The sequence below is a fragment of the Prunus dulcis genome, chromosome 5, assembly GCF_902201215.1.
Source record: "Prunus dulcis chromosome 5, ALMONDv2, whole genome shotgun sequence".
NCBI lineage: Eukaryota > Viridiplantae > Streptophyta > Magnoliopsida > Rosales > Rosaceae > Prunus > Prunus dulcis.
The window spans coordinates 12,145,166-12,165,080 of NC_047654.1; the positions used below are offsets into that span (position 1 = coordinate 12,145,166).

The 19,915-nt window shown below is 38.1% G+C and overlaps 4 protein-coding genes across 8 annotated transcripts; all 4 read right to left on the bottom strand.

Annotated features, from left to right (window-relative positions):
• Positions 1 to 3,104: 3,104 nt before the first annotated feature.
• LOC117629217 lies at positions 3,105 to 7,442 on the bottom strand. Of its 5 annotated transcripts, XM_034361733.1 has the most exons (6): positions 7,255 to 7,440; positions 6,662 to 7,107; positions 4,477 to 5,885; positions 3,786 to 3,965; positions 3,508 to 3,690; positions 3,105 to 3,433 (listed from the first exon to the last, which is right to left on the bottom strand). In XM_034361733.1, exons 2-6 carry the CDS (start codon positions 7,062 to 7,064, stop codon positions 3,398 to 3,400), a joined length of 2,211 nt encoding a protein of 736 aa, XP_034217624.1. In that variant the 5' UTR covers positions 7,065 to 7,107; positions 7,255 to 7,440; the 3' UTR covers positions 3,105 to 3,397. The 5 variants fall into 5 exon arrangements, with proteins under 5 accessions (XP_034217624.1, XP_034217628.1, XP_034217626.1 ...); XM_034361737.1 differs by having other exon boundaries at positions 3,105 to 3,426; positions 6,662 to 7,442; XM_034361735.1 differs by having other exon boundaries at positions 3,508 to 3,684; positions 6,662 to 7,439.
• A 975-nt stretch (positions 7,443 to 8,417) lies between these two features.
• On the bottom strand, positions 8,418 to 10,258 carry LOC117628172 (heavy metal-associated isoprenylated plant protein 30-like). The gene is made up of 3 exons (XM_034360556.1): positions 9,795 to 10,258; positions 9,113 to 9,188; positions 8,418 to 9,033 (listed from the first exon to the last, which is right to left on the bottom strand). Exons 1-3 carry the CDS (start codon positions 9,945 to 9,947, stop codon positions 8,711 to 8,713), a joined length of 552 nt encoding a protein of 183 aa, XP_034216447.1. The 5' UTR covers positions 9,948 to 10,258; the 3' UTR covers positions 8,418 to 8,710.
• A 4,233-nt stretch (positions 10,259 to 14,491) lies between these two features.
• Positions 14,492 to 15,022, bottom strand: LOC117627955. Its single transcript, XM_034360278.1, has one exon. The coding sequence runs from the start codon at positions 14,902 to 14,904 to the stop codon at positions 14,710 to 14,712; it is 195 nt and encodes a 64-aa protein (XP_034216169.1). The 5' UTR covers positions 14,905 to 15,022; the 3' UTR covers positions 14,492 to 14,709.
• A 636-nt stretch (positions 15,023 to 15,658) lies between these two features.
• Positions 15,659 to 19,758, bottom strand: LOC117627580 (protein NTM1-like 9). The gene is made up of 8 exons (XM_034359727.1): positions 19,381 to 19,758; positions 18,735 to 19,036; positions 18,278 to 18,586; positions 17,771 to 18,151; positions 17,128 to 17,595; positions 16,735 to 17,049; positions 16,356 to 16,658; positions 15,659 to 16,258 (listed from the first exon to the last, which is right to left on the bottom strand). The coding sequence occupies exons 1-8, from the start codon at positions 19,544 to 19,546 to the stop codon at positions 15,923 to 15,925; spliced, it is 2,580 nt and encodes an 859-aa protein (XP_034215618.1). The 5' UTR covers positions 19,547 to 19,758; the 3' UTR covers positions 15,659 to 15,922.
• Positions 19,759 to 19,915: the final 157 nt, after the last annotated feature.

Below are 19,915 nucleotides of genomic sequence, written 5' to 3' on the forward strand. Positions count from 1 at the left end.
ATTGCATTGTCTTCCTAAACAACCTGGTTGGATAACAAAAGGACATTAAGGATGACGAAAAAGGAGGTAAGAGGCAAACAAGATTCCTATGCCTTCAAAACTTCAACTTCAAAGCCTCCTCTCTCTCTCTCTCTCTCTCTCTCTCTCTCTCTCTCTCAAACCCTGGAGAGAGAAGAAGAGAGAAGAAGCCAGTGCAGTCCCCACTCTATGAAAGAGAGGGCAAGAGTAGGTCTTAGGGTTGAATAGGCGTAATCAATGACGCCAATAAAAGGAAAAGAATAGTAATATTTTCTTTAGTCTCCCTTTCTTTCTTGATCTTCTTTTTCTTCTCATGACTTTGGCCAACCAAGGACGCGTGCAATCTACTCCCAATCCATACTGGACTAGTTCTTCTGCATGGCCCACGTAACGTTGATATTTTCTCTCTCTTTCTTTTCTTTAGTTTTAATGCACCACATTCCCGTGATATATGAATCTATATGAATGTGAATGCGATACCCTTTCTCCTCATACTGTTTCTCTCTCTAAAAGACTCAACAAAAACACACTCTCCAACTCCAACACATTGCATGTGGGTAAATAAAAACCAAACAATTCCAAATCAAGATAGGATTAAAAAAAAAAGAGCTCCAAGGAAAAGAGAGTGAGGTGGCGTGGCATGGCATGTCATGTAGCAATGTGGCCTGCTTTTGTTTGTTTCCTTATTTCTCCCACTCAACATTCCATGTCCCCAAAGGCTAAATGGACCAGACACCCATCTGGGTCTGCTCACATTCAGAGAGTTTTTCATCAAAGATGTCCAAAAGAAAAATCCAACGGCTCTGATCAACTGGGTTTTCACTTTTTGTTCCGTTATTACAATCTGATCACAGACTGTACACACTCATGCAGAAACCAAAAAAGCGATATAAAGAGAGAAGAAGAAGAAGAAGTAACAAAAAAGCTGGTGGGTTTCTGCTACGGCTTTCAAAATTTTGGTGTGAAAGACAGAGCATTAACAGCGACAGTGCAAAGGCAGCCGATCCCATAAAACAACCGCAATTATATTATTAAGGGAGATGAAAGCAATGGGTCATGGGGTGGGTGCACAGAGCAAGCACACCCTAAAAGCTCCAAAGCAGCCGTAAAGATGCGTAGCAAAACCTTACTATTTTTGTAAAAGAAAGAAGAGAAAATAGCCACAGGCCACGCCCTTCCTTATGTGGACGGTATGAGAGAGAGAGAGAGAGAGAGAGAGAGTTAACAAATAGGGTTTATGTGTGGGCCTGAGTTTTTTTTTTTTTTTTTTCCTCTGAATTTTTCTGACCCACCTGGATGGGACTGGATGGGATGGGATGGGATGAGATGGGATTTGTGCTGCTGATCCATAGCTCTCCCTCTTTTAATGCTGAGTATTCAGTTTCATGCTAAGGTATCCAAACTGCACCGATGATTCCACAGGCCCAGTTGGATGGCCACCCCTATCCCCACCCTAATCCTTTCCTTTTCTGTCTCTTCCTTTACCCCTATTTCTGTCTTCTTTTCTCACTCTCTCCGAGTAACCAGTGACTAACTCCTTTTTATTTTTTTTTGACAATGCAATATTTTAAATTATTTTAGTATAGAAGGTGGATATATACATGTTCTTGATCAACTGACCTAATTTATACTTGCAGTAACCAATTCCTTTTGTTTTCTATTTTTCCTTTATGAATTTTTCACTAATTAACGAGCCGGTTAGTTGGTAATATTAACATATCGAGTGACTGTTTTTTTGAATGTGACGAGGAAGTGGGTGGTGGGATTTTTGTGGTTAGCCAAAGGGCATTTGGGTTTGGAATTGTTTTTGGGAAGGAAAATGTGATTATCAAGTAGAAAGTGGTCTACCACTTTGATTGATTTAACTTTACCTGCTTACTTTTGTCTCTCTTTACCATGCTTTTAATTTGTTCCTCAATGTTTATGTAACATCACAATTTTGGTTTCATAAAATTATGAAGATGTGGGTGTGGACCATTTGGACCATGTGAACCATATGGGGCACAGAGAGAGAGAGAGAGAGAGAGAGAGAGAGAGAGAGAGAGAGAGAGAGAGAGAGAAATCCTGTCTGATTTACATTCTTATAAATAACAAAAACATATTGTTATGTTTTTCTTCCTCAGAAATTTGCACATAGGTTTAATTATGATGGTAAATGTAATGTCTGGGTAAAAGAATAGGAGATAAAAAGATGATGATTTAAACAAGTAATTTTGATTAATTTTGATAAGATAAAAGTAATATTGATTAATTATTTTGAGGGGTTATGGTGAATGATTAAATGGAAACAAAATAGCAAAGTTAGATAGGGAGGTCCCCTCTGCCATGACCTGTCACTTTTGTCTAGGTGGGTGAAGGGCATGGCTTGTCCAATGTCCATGGTACTTTCTTCTTACCCACTTCTCTTCCCACTGGGCTAAGCCTGCAGTAATGTTACATAATGTTTCATGCGGTGTGGTACCACATGAACCAACAGTAATTTTAAAATTAATCAAATATTAATGACCTCTGTTCCTATTCATTCACTTTTTCTTTTATTTATTATTTTATTTTATTTTTAACTTTTTGCCCAGATGCAAGGGAGGGACCCTTCTTTTTCTATACGACAATGTGCCAAAGTATTGAAAAATGTATTTAATTTGTCAATTAAATGGTGGAGTTAAATCAAGTAAACTAAAGCTATTATCGATGTAAACCTTTTTACTGACACAAAGGCATGCATCCATCTTTTTAAATTAGAGTTGATTTCAGAACAAGCACAATCCAAGGTCAGTGGTTGGTCTCCTGGTCTAAGTTGTCCAATGATTGGATCGTATCAATTTTTAGTGCAACATTAAACTATAATATATGTTTTTTTTGTCACATCTTGATGTCCACATGTGTTTTTTTTAGCTTTATTTGCAATATTTCATTTGATGGGTGGGATTAAGATGTAAGGCTTAGCCCAACCCATCACTTTCTCTTTTTCTTTTTCCCTGGCTCAGCCCAACAATGAATTTCAGTATAATTATATCAACTGCAAATTTCTTTGCAGCACATCAGAAATGATCCTCTTTGAGATTGTAGATGGGTTTTTCACATCTCTATAAACCTGAAGGAACAGATTTTCCAGGCAATGCTTTAACCAAAATACGTATGTGTCATCATAAAATGGAAATTTTATCCACTGTCCAAGCAAATTGTTTCCACCATTCAGACACTCAGAACCATCAACCTTGCATTCTAAAGACTTGAACCCTAACTGCAAGTCACTCTATATAACAAGTAGTACTATTATATACTGCATTTCGACTATGATTTGTACATACAACCAGGTGAAGAGTCTCTAGCTTCCAACACCAACAGCTCCTTCCAGTAGTATCCGAGAACACGCCTACGGCTAGTGTATGTCTCTTGTTAATAGCTTGCCTGAAACCTAACAGAGCAGAAAATGGGCAAAAGTTAAATTAAAAATGGAAGACATACAAGAATGGAAGGGAAGTAGTTCACCTTATTTTTGTCTAATTTGCAGCCACCGATTTCCAATTGCATGCATAAGACACAAGTTTCATACTTCATGGAACATAACGCTGCTTCAGCCTGAAGCCATAATTTTTTATACACCAAAGCCTGTGGGTCTAACTCTTCCGTGGTCAAATGGTTGTCTCTCAAGGCGTTGCCCATAACCTGCATCTTACCATTACAAGTGTGAAGGTTCAGTTTCTAAGTAGAGAAACAACATTAAGCACTGATATGATAATTTTCAGCAACAGGTCCACAAATTATACCTGAACGATGTCATTGCTCTTCTCAGTGCCTACGCCACTACATGAAGGAAAGGAATCCAACATTCTCTCAGTGAAAACATGAGAATTAACCTTGCGCACCTCACGGTCATTCTGATAATTAATCTCTTGTGGAACAGCCAAGGCCTTTTTCTTTGTTACTTGAAACCCCATGTTCGAGCACTGAAAAACATTATTTAGGCTCTCAGATCAACAGAACATATACACATGAGCATTTTTAATTTCATAAAAGAAAATGATGAAATTATTTCTTTCAGCCAGCTCCCAGGTGGACACAGATAAAAGTATAACAAAAATATTACTATAATGGCATTGTTATTACGATAATTATTACTAATCTCATTGTAAGCAATAATATTAAATCTACCAAACATGATTAAAAAAAGGCATGTAAGTGAAGGTTAATGCTCTCACAGAATAAAAACCAGTACAACAATAGTATGAATTCAAATGTAAGTACATCTGTAATACATCTAGAAACTAGTATGTTAAAGAGGACATCATTTCTATTTTAGAAGATGAGTAAATTGCGCATATATGCATCATAGCATCCCCGCAAAATTTAAAATGTTAAGTACCCAAGAGCTTTCAGATTCAAAATTTCAAACAGGAAAACAAAGTTCAGTATTTTCTTCAAAAAAAATTCTCAACATTCAAGGTCACACACACATACCCCTACCTTGTGCAGCTCTGTTGATTTAACAGGACAGTACGGAGTGCCTGTAAGAGTTATATCAGAGATTGGAACCTTTCCTCCATCCCCATGTTGGATGTACATACAAAGATTATTGATTATATTCTGCATCATATGCTTATGTTCATTTAGTGAATCTAAATCATTCGAGCACTTCTGTACAAGCAATTCTGAGAGATCGTGCATCACATTAAGTATTGTGGGAACATCTAATTTTGAATGTGTAGACAACAACTTGGACAAACCCTCAGGCAAATTGAGCACAGAGCCACTTTCTGAGTTATTAAGCAGGGGATAAACTCTTTCCAGATCATGAATGTCATTAGAAGTCTGAGTCCCTATTCCTTTAATCGATGAAGAAGACTTTGATCCTGCTTGATCAACGGGTCCATGTCCTTTGGAGGATGAATTAACAGCTGAAGATTCACTCTTTCGGAAACATGAGAAATCATCTCCAACATAGTCATTTGCATGGTAATCTACAATTGCTTTAGCATGACGAGGAAAAAATTGAGGTGCCAGTGGATTCAAACTATTACGCACTTCTTGTTCATTTCCAACAAAGTCTGAACTCAAAGACCTTGAAACTCCATATTGCCTAGAAGCCAGGGTTCCTTTCCAACAAGGTGAGTCCAAATCAGAGTCATTCTCATCCAAATTTTTTGAAATTGAAACAGCTCCTTTGGGACCAAGATGTTTCAAACTGAAATCATCAGGAATATTGGTTAAAGTAATTAGTGGCTCAGATGTTGCCTTCAGTAATGCACCTATACCCTCACTCGAGAGAGGTTTGCCATCTTTGCCTCCTTTTCCTTTATCATTGGGACTTCCATCATGATGAATCTCTTTCCCTTCACCAGATATCAGGTCGTGAAGATCCTTTATGCCAGAAGGACTGCATTTGGAAGAACTATCGTAATTGTTTGGTGGATAATTTCCTTTAAAATCCACATTCTTTGACAAAGCGAGATTCAAGGGTGAAACAGTTGTGCTGGTATCTGACTCAAGCAACACAGCTGGAAATGAGTTATTTGTCGGTAAATGGAAAACCGTAGATTTAGCTGTATAAGCATCAAGTTTTGTAAAGCCACTATCGCACAAAGCAATTTCAGAATTGCAATGACTCCAAGTCACTTTGGGTGCAGTATATGGTAGCTGAGCTTGAGAATAATCTTGAAGCCTTGATGTAGAGGAAGTAACTGACATCGGAAAATCATGTGGAGTCGCCCTAGTATTAACCGCTGAAAAAGAGAAAAATCCAGCATCTACTTGGTCTGTGGATCTTGAAATGAACTGATTTTCAGTTCCCACAGTTAAATCACTGCATTTTTCATGGACACTTTCAGAATTCTCATGATTGGGCTTTGACACCTTAACTGCAGGCTTTCCTGTACAGAAGCAAGTTATGCATGAAGCTCTTACTGTATTGAGGTCATAACAAGTAAGCCACAGAAAATAACTTTCATTTCTTACTACCCTCATCGATAATGTTCCTTCCATACAAGAAAGCAAAGGCCCTTTGCAACTTAACAAAAAATGTAGAATAACAGTACAAGAGAAAAAGAAAAAAAGGAAGAATTTATTTTTCCTAAAAGTTTGAATAGTTCTTCATGCAAACAGCGAGAGTTCTTCTGAAAACTTAAAATCGTTCTTCACGCAGTGTTATATGATGCATCCAATAATCATGATTGATAAACAATTATCTTCTCTTTTTTTTTTTTTGTGGTATTTACATTCTCCTATAAGTTACACACCTTATGTAACCGAAGTAGAAAACACTCATAGTGATCGATATAAAGTGCTAGGAAAAAATAAACAAATAAAGAGATTGTGCGAGAATGATCCGTTTGTTATTTTGAGTTGATCATAAACATTAAACAAGAAGAGATCAACTAGTAAACATCAACCTAAGAATTTACCACCACAAAGTGGCAAGTGCTTTGAAAATTCTTTGGGAAAATGTTTACTAATCTATCTTAAAGGGTTGCACAACAAAGGTGGTTGCTCTTTGTGAAATGACAATAAAACGTTGTGTACTGGGCATCAACAATGAAAGAACTGAATTAATTTTTCTGTTTAGTAACTTAAACATAAAAGGGATTAAAACAAACTTAATGCAGAAACTCAATTTCATAAGCATAGTAACCGAGGCAACGAAAATTACCTTGTTCAAGCAAGGTTTCATAAGCCAATGAAGCATTCTTGTTGCTGGAGAAACTGGCTTGGCTGTGCCCAAACGATGAAAGCTCCGTGTAATTGGTTAAGGACTCCTTAGAGGCCGAGGGCATAAAACCCAAGTCTGAGGCAGCATTTGCAGATGGGTACTGTGGAAAATGAGAATCCTCAACAAACTCCAAGAATGAATAAGGTGCAGTGGAAAATGGGTCATCTTCCAAGTTGATATCAGACACGGGTTTGAGCATGGAAGCACAGGGGTCTGCTGAAGTCAACGAAGACCAAGACGGTTGGTGAGAAAAGGGGTTCAATGAAAAGGGCTGAGCTGCAGGTGACAAACGGGACTGAACTACTGACGATGAAGCTCTCTTTCCATGGACATCCCCCTCCATCTCTATGCAATGAAGTTCCACTCAACCAGGTGGTCAAAACCCCCTTGCCAAACAAAAACCCAGACCCAATATCAGAGAAAGCATTCCATTTACTCAAGTAGGTGAAAGGTTAAAACTTTTTTAACTACCCATGAATATTGATAAGCAAAAGAACTCTAAACTTAGCCAAGAATGCAAATTTAGAACATACTTGTGGCAGAGGAGAAGCAAGCAAAGACTGGTAGAAGCACAGAGGAGGAGGATGTGCCTTTTGATCAAAAGAAGAAGGGGTCTGTTGGTCTTCCTCTAATTATTAATTGATTTGCAACAAACAAAGAAGCGAATTTGTTAATTTTTTTTTTTTGGGTAAAAACAGACTCGATTTTGGTTCTTTGTATATTCACCCTTTGACTTTGACTCTTTATTGTGCCTCGAATTTTTTGTATAATTCTCTTCGGGTGGATACGAATTCATATAACTTTCTATTACAGATTAAAATGTGTTTGTTTTCAAACCCTGTTCTCTAATTTTCGTTTTTCAGGTGTTTATAAAGTTTTATATCATCTCCAAAGTTTAGGAATTCGACACGGATTCTTGTTGTAATTTTTTTTCACCTCAAATTTTTTGTTTCTTTATTTGTTCATATGGGATATACTAATTCCAAAGAAAAACTCAAGTAATTGTAGAGTTTTTACTGGGGAATGGTTAAGCAGGTGACAATGAGTCAACTGACTTTGAATATTTTGCCAATAGAAAACATGACCTTGTTGTTTATATATTTGTCGACCTTTGAGCCAATACCTTGAAAAAGCGGACATCTCTAATATTCCTTGCAGACCAAACAGTTAAAGACAAATTTGATTTGACCTGTTGCCTTAGGAACGAAGAAACAAAAAGTCCCTGTTGGCTGTTACTTTCATAACCAAGTTCAGAGGAAAATTCCTAGCAAGTTTAGGCCTGCTTTTCCCATGGTGATATTTCCCACCAAAGTACAATGGCAGAATATTTATTAATTTCATGTTCAAAACCTATTTCAGGCTGGTGAGCTGAAGAGAGATAGAGTGAATTAGATGAGAAACCCTCTTGGTGGTGCAATTCAATTTCCCAAAATTTTATACAGGAGTTGCAAAGCCAAAAAGAAAAGAAAAAAAGAAGTTTTGGTCAAGTCCTGATAGGATTGAAGATCTTTTCTGGGCAACCAATCAGAAGGGCAGTCAAGGTGCTTTGAGTGACCACACCCTGGATGACAAGGCTCCACTGAAATCCCTTTCGACTGTAATGTGAAAATGCCAAAATAATCACCATCTCAGCTCAGTTGCTGTCATTATCAAAACAATAATTCCAAACAAACAAAAAATATGAAGTTGAGTAAAAGAGAGAGAAAAAAGCCAGTAATATACATTTAAGTCACTAGCACCAAACAAACGATAAAAGTTTACAGTTTAAGTCCTTGAAATTGCTCCATTGAATATATTCCCCACTCCTAAAAATATTCAGCATAAAACCAAGCCTGCATACTGTACAACACTAAGATATGGAGATGGACAGATTTCTTCTTCTTATTTTTTTTCCAAACCATATGCACATGTACTAGTTAACAACAACATATAAAAAGTACATAAGATCCTGATTATGGAACATGTTACATAACCTAGCACATAGCAGAGTCACATGAGGCAACAAGCATGGACATTATCATCATTGAACATGTTGCTAACTTTGTCATCCCCCCTTTGAGTCACTGGAATTGTCCCATGTTTGTCCCCAACATTGTAGCCATGCCTATAGTAGTTGTAGCTCTCTTTGAACTCATTGACTGTGTCCTTGAAATAGTCACCGGAGGATGTGAAGTACAAAGGAGGGTTCGGGTAGGGCCAGAACTCTGCCCTCTTCCCAGCCCTCCTCACTGCTTTGAGAATTTTGTTACGATCAACATACCCGATTACCGTCACCTTTTCCATCGGTAGGTCTACTTCCACCGAATCGATCCCTGAGTACACAGAAAATTGATTTTACTGCAGAGTTTTACATATTAATTAATTAGCTATATGTCACAATTGATTATTTACCTCTGAGCTTGAAAATGGCATTTTTGACAACCCTCTCACAGCCAGTGCAGCACATCCTGACTTTGAGCTCCACAGTCTGTAAAGCAAACACGGTTTGAGAATCTGTTCTGTTCTTGCAAAAAGTATGTTTTAGTTTTTACTTGTTTATTTGCTGAACTTTCCTTACTTTCTTTGATTCCTTCGTTCCTTTTGTTGTTTCAAACATCTTTATACTTTTGGCAGTTATTAATTGGAAGCCAAAGGGATTAAGAAAAGCCATGTTGGGTACAAGAAACGTGGTTTAAGAGATCAATACGCGACAAACAAAGATTCTGATATGGTTGGAGTTTCTCCACCATACCAATGGTTCACTGAAACCATGATATTTATAACTCTCTGCACCGCTTCGGACAAGTTTTCTCAAATGTTTTTCTCTCTACTTTTGATGACAAATATATATGGCCTTCTTTGTTTTGCATCAATTTCCTTTGCAGCATGAATAAGACAAGCAGAGGCGTCATGCTGCAACTATGGAGTGTTTGTGTGTGTATAGGATATATCTGACTAGCAGGATGAATAGCATCAAACACATGAAGAAGAGAAGCCATATAGATAAAGAGAGAGAGAGGGAGGAAGAGAAGCCATGCATGGTGATGAGATACCTCAGAAGATCGAAAACAAAATAATTGAGACGACAGCGAACCTGCAAAGAAAGGGGCCGACTCTTTGGCATGTTGTGTTTGATTTTCTTGAAGTGGCTGTTGCTTCTGTAATGGTGATCCGGGTAGTCAAGGTAAGAGAAGTATGCAATGGATGATATAATAGAGCCAAATGTTCTCTTTAGTACCGTTGCCATGACCAAGAGCTAGTTGTGTGTTATATATACAAAGAAAGAAAGATGGGAAACTTAAAGACAAACCCAGCCCTAGAAGATATTCCTTTGTAGCCTTGGCATCCCTTTCCTTGTGTTTGATCTCTTTGCAATATATTCCAAAGGTGTCTTAAACAATTCCAAGTCAGCAGTTTCTTGGGTTTAAATTCTCTGGTTTTATTTTGGGGATAAGAGACTTCCAAATAATTAGAGCTTTTAGACAGGGAATGGTATCTAAATCCTCACATTAATGCTTGAAATGTGGGTCAAGCTAACATGGCAGCTGATACAGAGAAGAGAATATCAGCTCTTATAGGGATATGGATGAGCTTATAAGTAATAGGAAAGATGGGTTTTGATGCAAAGGGGACATATATTCTAAATATATTCTCTCTTTTTAAACCAGCTTTGAAAATCAGTTACACACAGCATGCACCATCTATCTACAAAGTTATATTCCCACATTTCTATTATCTGTGCCTTCAAGTCTATGTAGGTGTTCTTCATTTCCACAAGTCTATTAGAAATGGAATCTTTTGGGTTCTATACTTTTTAGTTAAAAATATCACTTGGAAGCTCTACCAATAAACTATGCCATAAATAAACTGGTGCACTAGCATTCAGAACCACTAAAGTGCTCAACAAAATGATGGCATTTTTTTCCTTCCGGCGGGCGGTGGCCACAACAGACCACACATACCAGAAAACATGTTTTTTGGGTCCTATACATGTGATTTGTTTACAGATAAATAATGCTCTACAAGTAATTTATATTATCTATAAATTCTCAGAAAATAATGCTCTACACGTAATCACACGCATATGCCGTTTTTACTAGTTATTAGTGTGGAATTCTGGTTTACCGAATAATTCTGGTTTAATGGGAAGGTTGGATGCTTCAATTGTTTTGCCTTTACCTGCATTCTGATAACATCTCTCTGCATTATTGTTTAAATATCGGACAAAGGAATTTCTCATGCCATGGCAAACTTTAGGAGACAAACAGTACAAAGGAAAGAATCTCACATTTGAATATAATAATTGATAACACCTCTATGTTCTTGAAATCAAACACTTCCTCAAGTGTTCTTAGGACAGTTGGAAAGGCAGCGCGCAATTTACACGTAAAATCTAGAGGTTCTAATCCCAATTATAATTTATATTAGGCATCAGATGAGATGAGATCATGTTATTCTTAAGCAGAGAATTTGGTGATGTAGTTCCATTTGATTGTTTTCCCATACAAGGTGCTCACATAGATGCCTGGTTTTGGACATAAAAATTTGATAAAATTGGAATGAAACTTAAGAACCAGATTGGGCACTTGCAGTTTCAACCAGAATTTTCTCTACCCTACATCAGAAAATTCTAGAATTTAAAATCTTTCAGTCCACCTGGAGAGCATGCTTGAACCAAATTTGTTCTTCTCTCCATAGCCCACCAAAATTTGTAACTTAAATTTGTCAAGCACCTAATCAGCAGGGGAAAGAAAGGAAATTTGTTTTAATAATCCTGCTTTAGGGACAAATTACAGTTTGACATGTTTTTACAAACTTTCCTTTTTGTGATTTTAACGACTTAGTTTTGCATATATGTCAATATGTGATTTGCAGTTAAAGAAGGAATGACTCTTAACGAGTAAGAAATCAAGTAATGCTCGAAAAGAAATATAGTAGGCATGCTTGACCAAAATTTGTAACTTAAATTTGGCAATCACCTAATCAGCAGGGGAAAGAGTGGAAAAATACCATTTCTCCTTGCAGACAAATCACCATTTGATATATGTTTAGAAACTTTTCTTTTTGTGATTTTAATGAGTTACTTTTGCATGTGTGTTGGTTTGTGATTTACAATTAAGGAGGCATCGCTTCTTATAAGAGCGAAGTAGTGTTCGGAAATAAATTAGTAATAGTAGGCATATATAATACAATAAAGTCTTTTGAGCATATAACCATTCAATCTATGCATATATGGTAAGAGGGTGTGATATCAACTAACAAATTGATCCTAACATTCTGAATTACAATCTCTTGCCAAAATGCAATGCATCACTTATCTCTTGGTTTGCCATTTTCACCTGAAAGCAACAAAATTTTGCATTCCAATTTGTGGTCACTTTCACTTGAATTGCACATAAATCTAGTGGGGAATTTACACAAATGACTCATGTCTTGGGATGCAACCTTTGTACTAACTGGGGCCATATTTCCTTTCAGGCAACCTTTGTAGTGAGAAGTTCCTTATTAGCTGGGCCATATGTACTTCCAAATACATGGGAAATCATAATTTTTACTGGTGTCATGGTCCATGAAAGATAAATCTAGGCCATGTTGGATTACATCCCATCTGAAAAGCCCTTGCCCATTATTCACAAATTGATAATCTCATTTCATATTTGGAATATTCTGCAGCGCCCACCCCAGTTTTCTTGTCCACATAAAAAATGGTAGCTTTTGTGGTTTCAACTTTTAACATGCTTGTCTTTCCAGGCCCCCCCATATGTGGAAATAGGTGTTCATTCTGTGCCATTTTTTTAAGCCCATCACTCCACTGTTTTTCTGGTGCAATTTAGTACTTTATTGGTAAAAACAGAATCAGATTCATCCAGCGAATAACTTTTTAAAACCCAATACAAAGCATACAGTGAATAATATGTTGGTTTTTTCTTTTTTTCGTCAACAAATGATGATAGTTTATTTACTTAAGTTACCAAAGTACCGGCAAAATGTCTAAAAGAGGAGCCAAGTAAGGGCAACACCACCAACAAGTCCAAAGAGGCAAACCTAAAGCGAATGAACAATTACAAAATTCATATAATTAAGCATGATCCCATACAAAATTCATATAGTTAAGCATGATCCCAAACTAAGCTCGCAAAACCCAAACCAACCCATAAACCGAAATGAACATCACTGCCAACACCTTAAGTAACATTGCCGTCACACTTTTTGCATCTAGACTTGAAAGAAAATGCAAAACATGAGCGAGTTTGGAGAAAACTTGGTCTTCAATTATCTAACTGCGCCTAATGCAAACAAACATCCAAATCACATACCGATAGCAAAAAAACATCCAAACATTAGCAACAAGTAGAATCATGAGGGTTCCGAGAGAGGATTAGCAACAAAAGCGCTCGCCCTTCTCTCTTGGACAGCAAGAAAGCAACCTGACTATGCTCCTGCTGCCCAAGTTAGATGTCCTCTGGCCCAAGGACCTTGTTGGGGTTGCTTCATCCTGGGGTTTGTGCGACTGGGTCATATGTTGTCCGTGGAGTTAAAATGGGAAAAAAAAAATTTAATTAAAATTGAAGTGGTTAATTTTGCCTAGACCCTATCCATCTTACTTTTTCCTTCTGGAGGAGTTGTGGTGACGCAAACACACTTCAAATAAAAATAAAATAATGATATGGATAATAGTCATCATGTATATGGAAAGCAGTCATCACGATATACGAAGCAAAACCCATTATCCCAAGACATAAATGTCTGTACCCGTATTATTAATTTAGCCAATTTAATCGCTTGTGTTTGTATCTTTTAATAAATTTAATTATTTTCATTAAAATCATGTTAAAACTTAAAAATAGACATATTTAAAATTAATTTAAAAATCTATAATTAATTATAAACTCAAATAATAATAATGCTAAAATGATTAAAACCCACAACCTCAACCTCCACTCCTCCAATAGTCTCGATTCCCGTAGGAAAAAAGAAAGTTTCTTAGTCAAATTGATGCCTACTCTTTTCTTACAGCGATTTTTCTTCTTGAGGCCGAGAGAGAGAGAGAGAGAGAGAGAGAGAGAGAGAGAGAGAGGTGGTGGTTTAGGTGGGGTTGGACTTGTGGTGAAGGTGGCTATGGGTTTGGGGTTGGAGTGGTGGTGGTGTTTGGGAGGTGGTTATGGTGTGAGCTCGAAATTGAGGAAGGATAAATTTTAAAAATATAAATTTCATTTTCAGATTGACTTAACATATACAAACATAAGGACCAAATTGACTAAATTAATAACAGGACTAAATTGGCCAATGAAATAAAACACAAATATAAACACTGACCAAATTGGTGAAATTGATAACATATGAACTATCAAAACACAGAGAACATTTTAACATTTAAGCCTATCCTTAATGATAAAAAGTTTAACAACATTACATATCCAATAAAAGTTCATATCCTTAATGACAAGTGATAATGACAATGGCAAGTGATAATAATAGTGATAATGACAATGGCAAGTGATAATAATAGTGATAATGACAAATGGCAACAATAAGGGAAGCGTGATCAGTTAGTTGGTGGTGATCATGGAAGGATATACCTAAACAATGCCGGCCGAACTTAAAAATGGTCTTAGATTTTTGTATCAACTTAATAATCTAAGATTAGGTCCGTGGATTAAACTGGGTTAGCTGCAATTTCCCAAAATAGATTGAAGACATAAAAAACCCTACCTTTCATCTAAAAAATTCATCTAAAACCCTACCTTTCATCTAAAAAATTCATCCAATCTCATCAAATTGATCCATAGATTCATAAAAAGTTATGAACTTTAAAGAATATAGGTCAAAGGCTGGCCATAACATCCATCAAATTAATCAAAACCAACCAACTTTGTTAAGGGAGGATAAGAAAAATTCCAAATTTGTACAGAACATTCACCGCATCAGAATTCTAAAAAAAAAAGAGAAAAAAAATTTAACCAATGAACCCTTACATGCTAAATACAAAAAGCCCTATCCTTGAAACATTAAGCAGCAGCAGGGGCTCCTATCAGAGGAGGAGGAGGAGGAAGAGGGTAGGAAGAAACAAAGGGAAGACTTCGGAGGATGAGAAACCGAACCCGCCTGGGAAAAGGAGCAGAATGGAACAAATGCTCCAAAACCCTTGCCAACAAAAACGTATACTTCTCCATCAGCTCAGCCACACCCGCCACCAGTATCATTTTTCTCTCTCTAGCTTCTGTATCTCCTCACCCGCTTAATTTCTCAAAGAACCCGACAATTATAACACCCAACTTGAACACAAAAGACTCTTGCTTGACTCTAGAAATTTCCCTTTGAACAACTGTTTCTTTGTTTCTTAATCTTCTCTTACTTGTCTCCTATACTACGAATTTATACATGACATGTGGAAGTCGGTGGAGGGTAGTGGCAATTATGTGCAGAGGGCCATGTGATCTGATGTGGGTTTGATTTTTGATTTCTAAGTGAGCATTACCACGGCGCCCCCAGAGCCCCACCATATCTAGGCTAGGAGTTTCTAGTTTCCAGTGTGCTCAGCTTGTTGGCTGCCACGTGTGCGTCTCCACCAAATGACTCTCACAGGATTTAGATTTTTACTCAATTTATAAAGAAAAGGTGGTCGTTTGGCTTTCTCAATCCTTATCCTCTCTATCCGTTTCTTTATTTTACAATTATTACGTGTCCCTTTGCCACGTACTGCGCTGCATATGCCATATACTTGTCAAGTAGACTGATTTGTTCTTCTCTAGGAATCCCTAAACAATACAGCTTTACTTTTCTGGTGTTTCATAAGCCAGCTGTTTTTTGTTTCACCATTTCAATGGTGATTACTTGATTAGCCCCTTGATTAAGGCTAATCCAACTGTAATCAGATTACTGCTTCGAATGCTTTCTTCACATTAGACAAAGCTCGAATTTGATTTGATCAGAAAATAAAAGGGGCAACACAGAAGATAATCAAACAAATTAAATTACAAATTTTACACTTTATTATATGTTGTCAAAGCTAACTAGACTCTATACAGAAAAACAGAGTTGTCTGGAAGTGGAAACACAGACGAAATTTTAATACACTCTGTCAAATATTTTTTCTCATCTAAGGTTTACATATGCACGCACATATGAGAATGCGATTTACAAGCCTAAACCCCGTTCCAAATGAAGTAAACACAGAGTGGAACGAAAGGCCTAATCACCTATGGCCTCTTCCCTGCAAAGTCAAGATCTTAAGGCTATCCAAATCCCACTAAAAGCTATGAACAGGGTTACAGCTAAAGGAATGCCGAACGAAATAACAAATGTAGAAATCAGGCCACGATGTTTAGGCAGCGCCTTCGAAGCCACTGACAGCCCCGTATGGTTGCTGTGTAATGAACTATCCCTACCCATCCTTAGCTTCAACTTTCCTGGGGCTTCTTCGGCAGTTTCCCTGCTCTTATCAACCATTTCTGCTGGCGAGTCTTCAGCTATTTTCCCGTTCGCTTCCAACTTTGAAAGATGGCACTCTGCATCATGCTCATCGGAATCAGGAATCTTCTGTGTGGATTCTCTGGTCTGCATGAAACAAAATTGCCCAGTTAAAATTTGATGAAAACATAAAACATTTATGTATAATTAGAATCCATATATTGGCTTCACCAATAATTCTTACCTCATTAATGGTTGACTGCACTTCATCTTCTTTCCCAGGGGTTGGTTCTCTCACATTGCTATCAGCAACTGGATTCATCTGCAAACGGATTCTTCTGGGAGCAGTGCCCTGAGTTACAGATTCATCTGACTTCAATGGTTGTTGAGGCTGGCGGGCCTTGATCCTGATTCCAGTTATACCAACAATATCCGAACCATAGTTGACAGAGTTCTTCCTACTGGTTAATTCTTCCTTATTATTGATTTTCGCATGTTCTTTCTCCTGTTCATCAGAGGTATGACTCTGCTGTATAGCTTCTCTAGCCTGCATGGAACAATCGGAGTTAAATTTTATAATGCATATAAAAAAGTTATTAAACTGGTTTCACAAGGACCCTTACGTCAGTATTAGTTGATTGTACTTCATCTTCTTCCTCATCATCTCTATCTCTCACATTACTATCGACAACTGACCCAGTTGAAATATTCATCTGGAGACGGATTCTTCTAGGAGCTGTGCCCTGAGTTACATAATTTTCTGAATTTGATTGTTGTTGAGGCTGGCGAGTCTTAATCCTGATTCTAGTCCTACCAACCTGATCATAACCATGGTTAACAGAATCCTTCCTACTGGAAAATTCTTCCCCATTGTTGAATATCGCAAGCTCTTTCTCCTGTTGGTCAGAGGTAGGACTCTGCCGTATATCTTCTCTAGCCTGCATGAACAATCAGAGTCAAATTGATAAATGCACACGCAAAGACTCATTAAATTAGCTTCACAAGGACACCCTTACCTCAGTAATATTTGATTGGACTTCATCTTCTTCCTTCCTATAGTTTGCATCACCCATGTTGCCATTGGCAATTGACCCAGATGAAGGCTTGTCCACACATAAAAGGAGTCTTCTTGGAGCAGAGCCCTGATCAACAAGGTTACCCGAATTTTGTAGTTGTTGAGGACGGCGGGCCCTAATCTTGATTGCAGTTCCACCACCATGATCACCACCGTGGTTATCAAGATTCTTGTAACTGGTAGATCCATCCGAACTATTAAACATATCATTTACTGAACTCACAGGAAACTGCTCAGCAAATGCGGAAGGAGAAAAATAATTGCCAGCCATATTTCCCATTCTAGGTTTTTGGTTATCCAGCGATGCTTGAGCTTCAGCTTGGTAATAACCCAATGAGGTTTTCTGCAGCAGATCCTTGGCATCAAATTGCTTGTTGTACAAGCCAGAAGCTCTCCTTTCCAGATCATGCTGGTGCACATGAACAAAGCAACAGCTTACAGTCAGACTTCATCTTTAAATATACTAACCAAACAAATTTATATGATAAATAACATTCAATAAGCAGGCTCGACAGGACAACAACCAAGAATACCACAATTGTGGTGGGTTACAAGAAAGAAGAAGATTATTCTTTTACCCATACCTGGGCAATGTTGGTGTCTGTGTTATCCCATGCACCATCGAGACATGAGTTTCCTGGTGGCGTGGTCTGTAGCATGCATGACTGATAGGTCTCATTTCCAACCACCAAGTTCTTCTGACTCGTTGACTCCTCACAGGAACTCTCATAAGGGTTAATGCCGAACTCATCCAAAAATTCTGGGAAGGATACATCCTGTTCACATGTGCCATCCTGAAAATGGAATCCATTATTGTAATTGCCAAAGTCACTGGTAAAAGGTGAACCCACGCAATGTTCTAGCTCTGAGTTAATCAGCGATTGCAAAGGCGAAAAGACTTTGTAATCAATCTGGCCGCCGAAGGGCTCATCGAACACTTGATTTTCTTCCATTAGGAGATGCCTCTACAGTTCAGAAGCACAAAACCACAATATTTGGTCACTGAATTATTCATATCTATAAAATTGTGTGAAGTTATAGGAAAGGATTACAGTCATGACCAAAAATACAACAAAGAATTGGAATCTTACCTTGATGCCTGTTTCTTCTGCTCCAGGATCTTCCACATCAGAGGCCATATAACTGTCACCAGGTACCGGAGGCAGAGCATCAGGGCTCATGTTATCAGATTTATCATTCCACCACCTCATGATACTTTCTGATTGCTTTTCACCTTGCACATCAGATGTAGCTGTTTCCTGAACTACATCTGAGGATGTCTCGTCAGGAGAAGACTTAGTTGTGGTAGGAGATAAGCCAGTTTGTTCTACTTCATCATACTTTAGTACATCAGCCTTCTCTTCTGGCTTATGGAATAAGCGACACAGAACAAAGGCACCCTGCATCACAGAGACATAAACACATTTGTCAGAACAAGTATGAACTCATATCAATTCCAGGACATACCAATTTCATAATGCACACAATTTCAAGGCAAAGAAGGCAGGCATTCTGCACTTTAGTGGGAGAAAGGAACCAAGGGAATACCTGCCCAGGAGCAGTGCCATCAAGGTCCTTCTGAGTGGCACGATACTCATGCATGATCCAGCTGGTGCGCTCGCCCCTGGGAGCGCGACCTCTGTAGAAAACCAGGGTCTTCTTCATCCCAACTTGGCCAGTGCTGTTGGAGGCAGACTTGCACTGGCGGGACTTGATGGTCCTGTCCTTACCAGTGGCCTTCCAGTAGCCAGCATCAGTGGCTCTGTTAGACCTATGGCCATTTGGGTATTTCCTATCCCGGGGGCAGAAGAAGAACCACTCTTGATCATCTGACTTTATCACCGACAGCTCTGCGCAGGCACGTCAACATATACACTAATTACACTCCGTGCATCTACAAGCTAAAGGCTTCAGGCTTCATAATTACTACTATATTCAAATTGGTTAATTAAAAAAAGGATTATTATTTATAATTATCAAGATTAGGGTAGGATTACGCAAGGAATCTAGATAATATAGTGACGAATTATTCATGGTGATGTAGAGAATAAAGGAAAATTCTCAGTCCAGCCAGTCAGATATTCTCATTCAGAAATTCCGAAACCCCAAATAAACAAAGAAGTAAGCAAAGACTATAAATTTTAGCTCAAAAGCCAAACAAAAACTAGAGAGAGTGACAGAGAGAGATAATTACTGGGTAAATCCCAAGGCTCCCATTTGCAAACGTCGATTTCGGGGATCACTTGGACCTCGGAATTACGACCGTGGATCTTGAGCTTCAGGTAGTGGTTGATGAGCTCTTCGTCCGTCGGTCTGAACCGAAACCCTAGAGGTAACGAATCCATTGATAAAACCGCCATGTCTGATCAGTGATCTTCTTCGTCCCTCACTTTCCCAATTCTCAGAACTACTTTGAAAACCCTAATTCACAAAATAATTAAAACTACAAGATTTGTGCTTTTGAGTAAAGATGACTAATTGGTTCTTGCTTGCTTCTTCTTCTTCTTCTCTCCTTTCTTTTTCTTCTTCACTTTTATGTTTACGGAAAAATGGAAACAACGTGCGCTGCTTCCTCGTGCCCTCTCATAACAGTCACTCGCGACCTCGCTTTTACCAAACTTGGCACTACTGGTGGACTGAGTTGACCAAACGCCAGACCAGCTTCTCATTGGCTGGATTTATATGATCATCCCTGGCTGCGTAGCAGAGGATCCCTCTTAGTTGAGCAA